Source organism: Protobothrops mucrosquamatus, unplaced genomic scaffold, assembly GCF_001527695.2.
Source record: "Protobothrops mucrosquamatus isolate PMUCROS unplaced genomic scaffold, P.Mucros_1.0 scaffold8473, whole genome shotgun sequence".
Classification (NCBI taxonomy): domain Eukaryota; kingdom Metazoa; phylum Chordata; class Lepidosauria; order Squamata; family Viperidae; genus Protobothrops; species Protobothrops mucrosquamatus.
In genome coordinates, this window is record NW_015394268.1 from 1,974 (window position 1) to 14,123 (window position 12,150).

The 12,150-nt window shown below is 37.5% G+C and overlaps 2 protein-coding genes across 2 annotated transcripts; both read left to right on the forward strand.

Moving 5' to 3' along the window:
* Positions 1–2,888: 2,888 nt before the first annotated feature.
* Positions 2,889–3,827, forward strand: LOC107300794 (olfactory receptor 5AS1-like). The gene has a single exon (XM_015830083.1). It carries the CDS (start codon positions 2,889–2,891, stop codon positions 3,825–3,827), a length of 939 nt encoding a protein of 312 aa, XP_015685569.1.
* Positions 3,828–9,225: 5,398 nt separating this feature from the next.
* LOC107300795 (olfactory receptor 5AS1-like) lies at positions 9,226–10,164 on the forward strand. Its single transcript, XM_015830084.1, has one exon. The coding sequence runs from the start codon at positions 9,226–9,228 to the stop codon at positions 10,162–10,164; it is 939 nt and encodes a 312-aa protein (XP_015685570.1).
* The last annotated feature ends 1,986 nt before the right edge of the window (positions 10,165–12,150 follow it).

The window sequence follows — 12,150 nt, forward strand, 5'->3', positions numbered from 1 at the left end:
CTCAGGATCCAAAAAGATCTTGACAAACTTGAACAATGAACCCTATCCAATAAAATGAATTTTAATGTGGAGAAAAGCAAAGTTTAGGCAGGAAAAATCAAAGGTATAAATACAGATTAGGTGAGACCTGGCTCAAAAACAGTAACTGTAAGAGGGACCTTGGAATCCTAACGGATGATTACTTGAATATGAGCCAGCAGTGTGCAGCAGCAGCCAAAAAGCTAATACAATCCTGGGTTGTATAAACAGAGGCATAGAGTCAAGATCACATGAAGTATTAGGACCGCTTTATAAAACCCTAGTAAGACCACACCTGGAATTCTACAACCAAAAAAGATACTACAAAAAAGATGTTGAGACTTTGGAAAAAGTTCGGAGAAGAACACTAAAATGATCAAAGGCCTGGAGGCTAAAACATATGAAGAATGGTTGCAGGAATGGCTAGAGAAAAGAAGGACTAGAGGTGACATGATATCAGTACTCCAGTATTTGAGGGGCTGCCTCAAAGAAGAGGGAGTCAACTTCTTTTCCAAACCACCAGAGGGCAGGACAAGAAACAATGGTTGGAAACTGATCAAAGAGAGAAGCAACCTGGAATTAAGGAGAAAGTTCCTAATAGTGAGGACAATTAACCAGTGGAATAGCTTGACTTCAGAAATCGTAGGTGTTTCATAACTGGACATTTTTAAGAAAAGACTGAACAGCCACCTGTCTCAAATGGTATAGGGTCTCCTGCTTAAGCAGGGAGTTGGACAAGAACACCTCCAAGATCCCTTCCAGCTCTATTCTGATTGACTGATTTGATTGGTGCTGGTATGAGAAGAGAAAATCCCTAGACATTTCTTAGAAAATTATTCCTCTGTGAACATGTAGCACTGGGGCAGGGAAATTACTCCTCTTTCATGCCAAGAGTAAATAGGAAAGTTAACTTTGTATCACAGCCTATCAGGAATATGGATCCCAGTGGTTTAAATACAAATAGGTAATTAATGCCATCCTTCCTGGTAGACATAGCTACTTCTTCAGATGAGAGTCCTCATTTTAAGCCAACTTAACTCATTCTGAAAAGAATCAAAGAAGTACATTTTGTTTCTCCTGAAGTGTTTGTACGATACCATGGTAAGTGCACATTTATTTCTTCATCCAATGGGGCATTCAATGTTTACTTAGACACATACAACAATCAGTCAAAATTAGGAATATAATAACAAAGGTAAACCTCTACTGAAATCTTATATAGTGTTAGTTAAATAAAACTGTATTCATCAATAGAAAATATTTTCAAGGTAATGGTAATATTTTTTTACTCTGGATCTTTTATTAAAGAACCAGTGATTAGATCTCAGAAAATGTTTGTTTGCAATGCTTCTTCAGGATTTCACTCCCACTGTTCAAAACATGTCAATTCCTCTAAAAATATTGCAGCTGATTTGATCATCAAATTGACTTTTGTCAGCAATGGAACCAAAATCACACTCATTTAAAGATCTTCAGTCTCAAGTAAGACCAGTAAGGTAGAATATGATATTTTAAGAACTCTGGTTTCCAGTTTATATAGAACATAAACAGCACCTTGAATCATGCCAGATCAGAAATGAACTGGTAAGTATTTTGACAACAGAGTATATGCTTCTTAAAATTGGTCCTAGTTAGTAGTTTGATCAGCATTATGTAATACCTGAAGTTTCAGAACAAATTTCAAGGGCAGTTTCTCATGCAGTATATTCCAATGGTACAAAGGGATGCAACTGGATTTGTAAATTATGACTGAATCTAACATGTCCAGGAAAAAAAACATGCCAATCATAATAAAGCAAAGAAACTTTTGAGCACCATCAAACATTGAGCATCCAAATACAGAAACACAAATAATGAAGCAGAGGTTTCAGGAGAAGTACAATTTGGTCTAGCACAGATAGAATCACTGTTTCCTGAATTTCTTTTTGGAATAAGGAATAAGTTCTGTCTTATCTATATTAGATGCAGTTTCTTTTGCTTCACCAAGTCCATTATTAATTTCAGGTATTCCAGCAGAACTTGAAACAACTTCACTGGATTTCAGTAGAAAAATATGGACATGGTTGTCACCTTCATACAGGGAGTAGCAGATTCAGAAATGGTTTCCATGATCTCAATCAAATCTCCACTGCCATCTCTCAGTCTTTAGAGTTTTATTTTCTAAGAATACTTAATAGAACTACAGACAAATGTCTACACCAAACCTGACAATATATAATTACTGTTTTGTGTGCAGATATTCTCCTCAGAAACAGAGAGCATTAGAACTCAAAATCTATAGGACTGTCTTCCCATACAGCTTCTTAAGAGCTTCTTTGACTAATCTGCAAATAAACCTCATGCTAAACTCTTTCATTACTATCACAATAAACGGACCTGCTCCAAAAATAGGAAATTACACAAATTACTGAAGAACTTGATCGACAATATTTGTTTTTCAAATGGATAGAAGCAAAAGACAAGTTTCTGTTACTGTTAGTTCTATGATAACTGTCATTGTCCTTCCCAACCTAGAAAAATGAAAACAGATTTTCAAAGGGAAAAAGAAAAAAAGAAAATATTTTCTTTTTAAAAAAAAATGGTCTAATTTTCTTAACATCAACATTCATGAAACTGAACTCCACGAAGGAAACTAATAGGCAAAATATCAGTTTGCTGAGTTCTTTAAAAATAATGTTCAAATGATTTTATAGTTAAATTTCCTTTAAAAGGAAGATAAAATATATTCAAGGCAAAAATTTCTAATCTGACATGGATTTCCAGGAATCTAAACCTAATGTTTGATTTCAATGAGAAAGTTTCCTTCAACTTTGAGAACTTATTTTTGCATGATTTTTCTCTTTCAGTGAAGAATCAACTAAACCAGTGAGATGACTGGAGGAAACTGCACTGAGGTGGAAGAGTTTATTCTTCTAGGATTCACAGATCATGTAACCCTACAGTGTGTGCTCTTTGTGATATTTTTACTGATTTATAGTATCACTATTGTAGGGAATGTTGGGCTCATTGTGACTGTGAAAAATGATTCTCATCTTCAAATCCCCATGTATTTCTTTCTGAGCAACTTATCCTTTTTAGACCTTTGCTACTCATCTGTTGTCACCCCCAAAATGCTGGTGAATTTCCTGGTAGAGAGGAAAGTCATCTTGTACACTGGCTGTATCTTACAACTCTTTTTTTATGCAGGTTTAGCAACTACTGAATGCTACCTTCTGGCTGTGATGGCATATGACCGATATGTGGCCATCTGCAACCCATTAAAATATACCACCATCATGTCCAAAACTGTCTGCATTTCATTAGTGGTACTGTGCTATATAGCTGGATTTCTAAATTCATCCATACAAGTGGGATTTCGTTTAAAATTAACTTGCTGTCATTCCAACCTCATCAACCATTTCTTCTGTGATGGACCTCCTCTGACTCATCTTTATTGTTCTGACATCCAGCTCGTTCAGATTCTGCTCTTTGCTTTTGCAGGATTTAATGAGGTTGCCACCACATCCATAGTGGTAATCTCCTATTGCTGTATCCTTGCCACAGTCCTCCAAATGCGCTCACTTGAAAGTATTTACAAAGCATTCTCTACCTGCTCTTCCCACCTGATTGTTGTCTGTACTTTCTATGGGACTGTTCTTTTCATGTACCTGCGGCCTAGCTCCAGCTATTCCTTGGAACAAGACAAGATCGTATCTGTATTTTATGTTGTGATCATTCCTATGCTCAACCCCATCATATATAGTTTCAGGAACAAAGAAGTTAGAAATTCCATGAAAAAAACATTTCAAAGAATACCATTTCCAAGTTAGTTGCCCATAAATTTAGAAGTACATATTCATGCTATTCATTTGCCATAAATGTATTACATTATTTACAAAAAACCTTTGTGATGTGTACAATAGTAGTAGAGTTATTCTTTATCTGACCTTTCAAAACTTTTGTGTTTGTGAAATAAATTTTCTGAGTAATCGGGAAGGAAGGAAGGAAGGAAGGAAGGAAGGAAGGAAGGAAGGAAGGAAGGAAGGAAGGAAGGAAGGAAGGAAGGAAGGAAAAGTCAGAAAGGGAAAAAACATCTTAATAAAGGATTGATTGTTTTGCTTTAACAGAGAACAATTTGTTAAAATAAATGTATGTAACTTTTTTATTTTAACCAAGTAACAACTGTTGCATAGACCTATTCTTTGGCCATTTCTCCTGGTGGCCACCACATACAGAGACCTGTAGTGTGGCTTCAAAGTATGATGCAATTTGCAGCATGTGACAATGCCCACTTGATTTTGCATTATTTTTTGAAAGATGGGATGGATTTGGATAGTGGTTTTATGATACCCTGAAATGGTAACCAGGATGGTCATTTAGACTGGAGAATTGAAAAAAAACATCCTAGAAGAAAGCAATGGCAAACACAACAATTATATCTGACTGAAGGAATCTATGTTGCAATAATCCAGTTTTATGAATGTATTTTATGAATATTCATGTTTTACTGAGAAGCATGGAAGAAAAGAAGGAAGGAAGCAAAGAAGGAGATGGAAATTAGAAGGAAGGTGGCAGTGAAGGAGGGAAAGAGGAAGGAAGGAGATGGGAATGAGATGCTAGGAAGGAAGGAAGGAAGGAAGGAAGGAAGGAAGGAAGGAAGGAAGGAAGGAAGGAAGGAAGGAAGGAAGGAAGGAAGGAGATGGAAATGAGAAGGAGGGAGGAAGGAAGAAGGAAGGAAGGAGATGGGAATGAGATGCAAGGAAGGAAGGAAGGAAGGAAGGAAGGAAGGAAGGAAGGAAGGAAGGAAGGAAGGAAGGAAGGAAGGAAGGAAGGAAGGAAGGAAGGAAGGAAAGAAGGAAGGAAGGAGATGGAAATGAGAAGGAGGGAGGCAGTGAATGAGGGAGGGAGGGAAAGAGAAAGGAAGGAAGGAGAGGCAACTTGTTTGTAGATGCCCCAATTCACACAGTTCTGCTTCAATCCTGGATCCATTGAGACTTGGGTTCAAAGGAGAAAGCAATTTTGTATTCTGATTTGTCACAGACAGGACTTTGTCGGCAATCCAAGTTAACACTGGTGTTCTTGAACTGAGAACTCTTAGGAAAGTATTCCCTACTTGTGTGTTGCAAGCAGCCATTTCCAGTGGGGAAAACAGGACAAAGCAGAGTGGGGGAAAATATTTTCCTTTGCTATATTTCCAGTCTGAATTAGACCATGGCAGAGTCTCTACACAAGACCCCTTTTAACAATTATGTATTAATAGAAAAGCAACTAACTTACCTCTGTTCCTAAATGCTAAAGCTGTTGTACATAAAAAACAGAGGAGCTCTGATCAACTATCACAGTCACCATTTTGACAGTTTTGTTGTCTGTGGATGTCCCCACTAAATGCAAGCATGGGATAAACTGAGCCTGGTTTGTTCTGTCTTTTAAGTGGCCACAGACTACTAGCAAATGTGGCATTTGATCACAAGGCAAGGAGGCATCGAGAAATGTTTCCCCTTTTGCGTTTGAGCATCCAAGAAGGGACAGGAAAGGAGGAAGGGAAAAAGGAAAGACAAACAAAAAGAAGAAAAGAAGGGAAGGAAGAAAAAGGAAAGGAGAATGAAGAGGGAAGAAAAAAGAAGAAAAGGAGGGAAGGAAGGAAGGAAAGAAGGAAGGAAGGAAGGAAGGAACGAGATTATAATGAGAAGGAGGGAGGATCTGAGGGAAGTTCTGCCTTAGCACTTGGCCATGAGCAGCCCCAATGCCCTTTTGCCATCTCCTTGTCCCCTCCTCCTGACCTTTCCTGGTGGTCTCCCATCCTATCACTGAGAATGCTTTGATTACAAAGCCAGGTCTCTTCATGGGGAGAGGGAGTGGGCCTCCCTCTGACCCACACATTTTGCCCTCCCACACACACCATGAACAACTTGGCCAAGGAAAGCAAGTCAATCGGCAACAGCGTTGAGAAGGAGGTAAGCGCAGCTGGGTGCCCCCTTGGGAAAGGCTGGACTGGGCCCTTGCCCTCTGCTGCCTAGGGCTCCAGGCAGCCTGCATCACTGGGGGTTCTCTGCATGGCCTGAGAGGGATAGCAAGGCTCCTCTGGTGGACAAGGGTATGGTGCTTGCCCTGGTCTCACCTTCCTCGGCTGGAGACAATGGATCCCCTCAGCCCCACCTGGGCCACCATAGTCACCCCCCAACACGAGTGATGTTTAGCTGGCCACACCCACCCTAGTCACATCAACCCCTGCTATGCCCACCCTGGCCCCTGAGGTCAACCACAACCCTGATGCAGCTCTCAATGAAATCAAGTCCAACACCCCTGCTTTAGTATATCTGAAACCAGAGAGGATTTTTTAGATATGCCTCTGCCAAAATAGATCAGGGAGAAAATGATTGATTTCTTGGATATACTTTGCCCGAGGGAACTGCCCCTTAACAAGATCATCAAGAGGGGAATAAGATAGAACTACATAAATGAAAATATTTCAATACATGCACATGTCTCAGATACACATAATAACATCCAAGAACTATTAAGAGAATATTAAAATTTAGAAATCCTTTCTATCATGCAGATGATCATTTAAACCCGAACAATCATTGGCAGCTAATTAAAATCTGATGTGATCTTGCAAAGGCTAATAACTTCAATTTTTGGAGGGAAATTTGTCAAACTCTGTGGTACTGAAACCATACTTGTTAAAAGCAACATCACACATGCACACAAAATAAGTCTGATCATTCTCAGGCTGAAGAATCTCCCCTTAATCAACCCGATGCAAAGAAACCAGAGTTCTTTTATCATTAACAGTCATAAGAATAAAAACGTTCAAGTGGGATAGTTTAAAATCTCCAACACATCTTCCATCTTTTCTAGTAGTGTGGACACATAATGGTGCATTGTTGCTCTATTGAAATTAATACTGAGTAAGTACATCAGGCAGCCATATCTATATGTGATATTCTAATAACAATATCAAAACAACCATTATAAACTTTTTCAGAAAATTTAATAAATACTATCTATACTAAATACTATCTATACTATACATGGGAGAGATATGTAAAAAATTCAAGATGGCAGCTGCAACGACACATTCAAAGTCCTGCATGCAGTGCATCTAAACAGAGGTTTTGATTTCAGAGTTGTGTCTGAATTTTGACTCTTTTGACCTTAGTTCCTAACTAAGAACTTTTCAGTGATGGACATGACTGCCTCAGAAAATGGTGGAACCTCTCTCTCTAAAGATGTTTAAAGGCATCCTGAATGGTCATCTGTTGATTCCTGCACTGGGCGCAGACCTCTGCTAGGTGATCCACTAGGTGTCCATTATTGGCAGAAGTTTGTAGCCAATGGTGGAGACCATGTAAAGAAGTGAACCCAAAGCTTTCCCCATTTACTTTGCTTGTCAGAGGACAGCTGAGAAGGTCACAGGTGGCAATCAGATGACCGTGGAATGCTGCAACCATCATAAATATGAGCTTGTTGCCAAGTGCCTGAATTTTGATCAAATAACTTTGAGAACTGGTTGTAAGTCTCTTTTTTGAATGATGTAAGTTTAAACGGTAATTAAACTAACGGTAGTTCAGAAATTCTCCAGTCTTCTCCAGAATTCTCTAAATCCAGGTGACTGTTTCATCCAATGTTTTCCAGAGATAAAAATATTTTGTCTGCAGCTTTCTTAAGGGCCATCTTACTATGAATTGCATTGACAACAATAGTAACTAGCACAAAAATTTCCTTTTTTTCCAACAACAATAATGTTACATGTGCCAGAAGATGCAACTGTGTTAGCAGTTTGGTCACTTTCTGCAGTACCTAAAATGCTGAAAAATTCTGGAAAATTAGAGAGAAATGCCAGCTGCCTGAAAGGAGACGGTAGAAAAATGAATGGTTCTTGTTGGTGCTGGTCTGAGAAAAGAAAATCCCCAGACATTCCTTAGAAAACTCTTTTTCCCAAAGCAAATCTATTCCTCCTTGAAAATGTAGCACTGGGGCAGGGAAATTACTCCTCTTTCATGCCAAGAGTAAATAGGAAAGTTAACTTTGTATCACAGCCTATCAGGAATATGGATCCCAGTGGTTTAAATACAAATAGGTAATTAATGCCATCCTTCCTGGTAGACATAGCTACTTCTTCAGATGGGAGTCCTCATTCTAAGCCAACTTAACTCATTCTGAAAAGAATCAAAGAAATACATTTTGTTTCTCCTGAAGTGTTTGTAAGATACCATGGTAAGTGCACATTTATTTCTTCATTCAATGGGGCATTCAATGTCTACTTAGACAAATACAACGATCAGTCAAAATTAGGAATATAATAACAAAGGTAAACCTCTACTGAAATGTTATAGTGTTAGTGAAATAAAATGTATTCAATACATTTGATGAATGTATTGATGAAATATTTTTCAAGGTGGTGGTAATATTTTTTGACTCTAGATCATTTGTAAAAGAACCAGTAATTACATTTCAGAAAAGGTTTGTTTGCAATGCTTCTTCAGGATTCCTTATCCCCACTGTTGTTCAAAACATGTTAGTGTTCTTATCAAATTGGCTTTTGTCCAGCAATAGAACCATATATACCGGTATACAATCTGATTTCCACCTCATATAGAGCATTAACAGCATCTTGAATTATGTCAGATCAGAAACAAATTAGTGATTATTTGACAACAAAGTATATGCTTCTTATAATTGGCCCCAGTTAGTAGTTTGGTCTGCAATATGTATAATCTGAAGTTTCAGAACAGTTTTCAAGGGCTGTCTGTCATGCAGTATATTCTAATGGTACAAATGGGGGATTTGTACATCATGACTGAATCTGACAGATCCAGGAAAAAGATATGCTAGTCTTAATGAAACAAAGAAACTTCTGAGCACCATCAAAAATTGAGCATCCAAACTCAGACTCCCAAATAATGAAGGAGAGGTTTCAAGAGAAGCATTACTTTGTCTGACACAGATGGAATCACTCAACATTCATGAAACTGAATTCCACTGATAAATTATTAGGCAAAATACAAGTTTGCCAAACTGTTTAAAGATAATGTTTAATTGATATATAATTACATTTCCTTTAACAGAAAGATGAAATATATTGAATGCAAAAATCTTTGGAGCTGACAAATTCCTGGAATCTAAACTTAATTTTTGATCCCCACAAGAAAGTTCCCTTCAACTTTGAGAACTTATTTTTGCATGATTTTTCTCTTTCAGTGAAGAATCAACTAAACCAGTGAGATGACTGGAGGAAACTGCACTGAGGTGGAAGAGTTTATTCTTCTAGGATTCACAGATCATGTAACCCTACAGTGTGTGCTCTTTGTGATATTTTTACTGATTTATGTTATCACTATTTTGGGGAATATTGGGATCATTGTGGTTGTGAAAAATGATTCTCACCTTCAAACCCCCATGTATTTCCTTCTGAGCAACTTATCCTTCTTAGACCTTTGCTATTCATCTGCTGTCACCCCAAAGATGCTGATGAATTTCCTGGTACAGAAGAAAGTTATTTCATACACTGGATGTTTCTTACAGCAATACTTTTATTGCTGTTTTGCAACTACTGAATGCTACCTTGTGGCTGTGATGGCATATGACCGATATGTGGCCATCTGCAACCCATTGAAGTATACCACCATCATGTCCAGAATGGTCTGCATTTCATTAGTGGTGTTCTGCTATATAGCTGGACTTCTGAATTCATCCATACAAGTGGGATTTCGTTTAAGATTAACCTGCTGTAATTCCAACATTATCAACCATTTCTTCTGTGATGGACCTCCTCTGACTCATCTTTATTGTTCTGACATCCAGCTCGTTCAGATTCTGCTCTTTGCTTTTGTAGGATTTAATGAGGTTGCAACTACATCCCTAGTGGTAATCTCCTATTGCTGTATCATTGTCACAGTCCTCCAAATGCGTTCACTTGAAAGTATTTACAAAGCATTCTCTACCTGCTCTTCCCACCTGATTGTTGTCTTCACTTTCTATGGGACTCTTCTTTTCATGTACTTGCGGCCTAGCTCCAGCTATTCTTTGGAGCAAGACAAGATCGTATCTGTCTTTTATGCTGTGATCATTCCTATGCTCAACCCAATGATATATAGTTTAAGGAATAAAGAAGTTAGAAATGCCATGAAAAAAACATTTCAAAGAATAGCCACTTCCAAGTGAGTTGCACACAAAATTTAGGAAAACATATTCATGCTATTCCTTTTCCACAAATGCATTATATCACACTTACAGAAAAACCTTCGTGGTATCTACAATTGCTTTAGAGTAATTTTTTAGCTATCCTTCCAAAGCTTTTGTGCTGGATTTCTTTTATTCATGCAATGAATGTTCTGTGACATGTCACTGAGCAGAATAAATTCCCTTCATGAAATCCACATTCCAATAACCCTACACATTGTTCACCTTTTTCATGTTTCTAGATTGCATGTCAGAATTGGCTTCATAAGGAAAGTTGCTCCATCTCTTCAAGCTTCTGTTGTAATGTTGTGGTCAAAATGACTGCTAAATCCTCCATATTTTATTATTTCCCCCCTTCTGAAAGCTGTCTTGTTTCTGAAAGGAAACACATGTTTGGAAAACACATGTTTGGGAGTTACAGAGCCAAAGACAGAACACAATTGTTCTACTTTTCTTTATTGGCAGCCAGTTTTAATGATACTACAATCCTACATATGTACATAAATGATTTCAGTGAGAGTTATTTAGAGAACCAAATGTAAAATTCTAATGCAAGCTCTAGACAACTAAGGATTACCATTTGTAAAAATCTCTTTCTCTCTCTCTCTCTCATTCTCTGGGTGTGCATTTGTATTCATATTTCCTTTTTTATTTACTTCATAAAACTTATCAGTGAAATTTGCAACCACCTCTCTACAGTCACCTCTACTTGTGTGTGCTTGGTCTGGCACAGGACAATACCAAGTTTATGAAAGTTATCTAGACCCAGTCCAGATTCCAGTTGCTTAATTCAGAGTCAAGTTGCATCAGCATGTAAGGTTTACATCCTTGTCTTGTGAAAGCTCCTCACAAACTGATTTCTCAGAGCAAAATATTGTTCGATTGGTTATACTCTGACTTTAAGAAAATGTCCCTTTATGGCATGATCAAAAAATATGAGATTAAAGCCATCTACTTCTTAACACATAACATCAAAAGATGCTGGATGAATTCAGATCATCCAGGCCAGAAAATCAACACACAATCTAACATTGTCACAATGTAGAGGAGAAGAAGCCTGGGTAGATCAGTCGTTTGGAAAATCTAGTTTAACCACTGGAAGCCAGTGCCTTGCCTAGAAAATTCAGGCTACTTTCACATGTTTCTTTGGGGCTGCTTCTATATCTGTTCTGGGTCTGTCTCATCCCACCCCATCATCCTTCTTGGGAAGTTAAGCCAATTTACATTTGGCATGGAAGTGGATCTCAACAAAAGATGAGCTTATTTTTGTTGATTTATAATTGGGAAGGAAGGAAGGAAGGAAGGAAGGAAGGAAGGAAGGAAGGAAGGAAGGAAGGAAGGAAGGAAGGAAGGAAGACTAGAAAAGTCAGAAAAGAAAACAATGATAAAATGTTTGTATAGTAACAGTTAAAAAGTAACAGTGATTCTCCTAATACTGTGGGATACATTTTTATACTCAAAGTTCTACTCTGTTTCTAATATTAAAGGCTGCATGTTTTGAAGAGGATAACATGCAAATATGAATTTGATTGTTCTTCACATAACATACTTAAATTGTGGGATAATCTCACTCTGAAAGGGGAAGTAATTGATCGTTCCTCTTTAGGAAAGATTCCTTTTCATTGACTAATAGAGGTACAAACAAGTGAAAACATATATTTTTAAGGGTTTTTTTTTAAAATTGTGTGTTACACCAAGTGTTGCAAATTACATATTTTTATATGGATTGTCCTTTTTAAAAAGATGATGATGATGATGATGATGATGATGATGATGATGATGATGATGATGATGATGATGATGATGATTTCTTTAGTCTCAGGAGTTAGTAATAAAGCTTTGACATACAATAAGTTCTTAAAGGTTTGTTTGTTTTGCTTTTATTATGTATAATAAAATGTGTGAGTGAGTTAACTGAGAACAGTATGTCAAAATGTTGTATGTAACTTTTTCATTTTAACCAGCTAA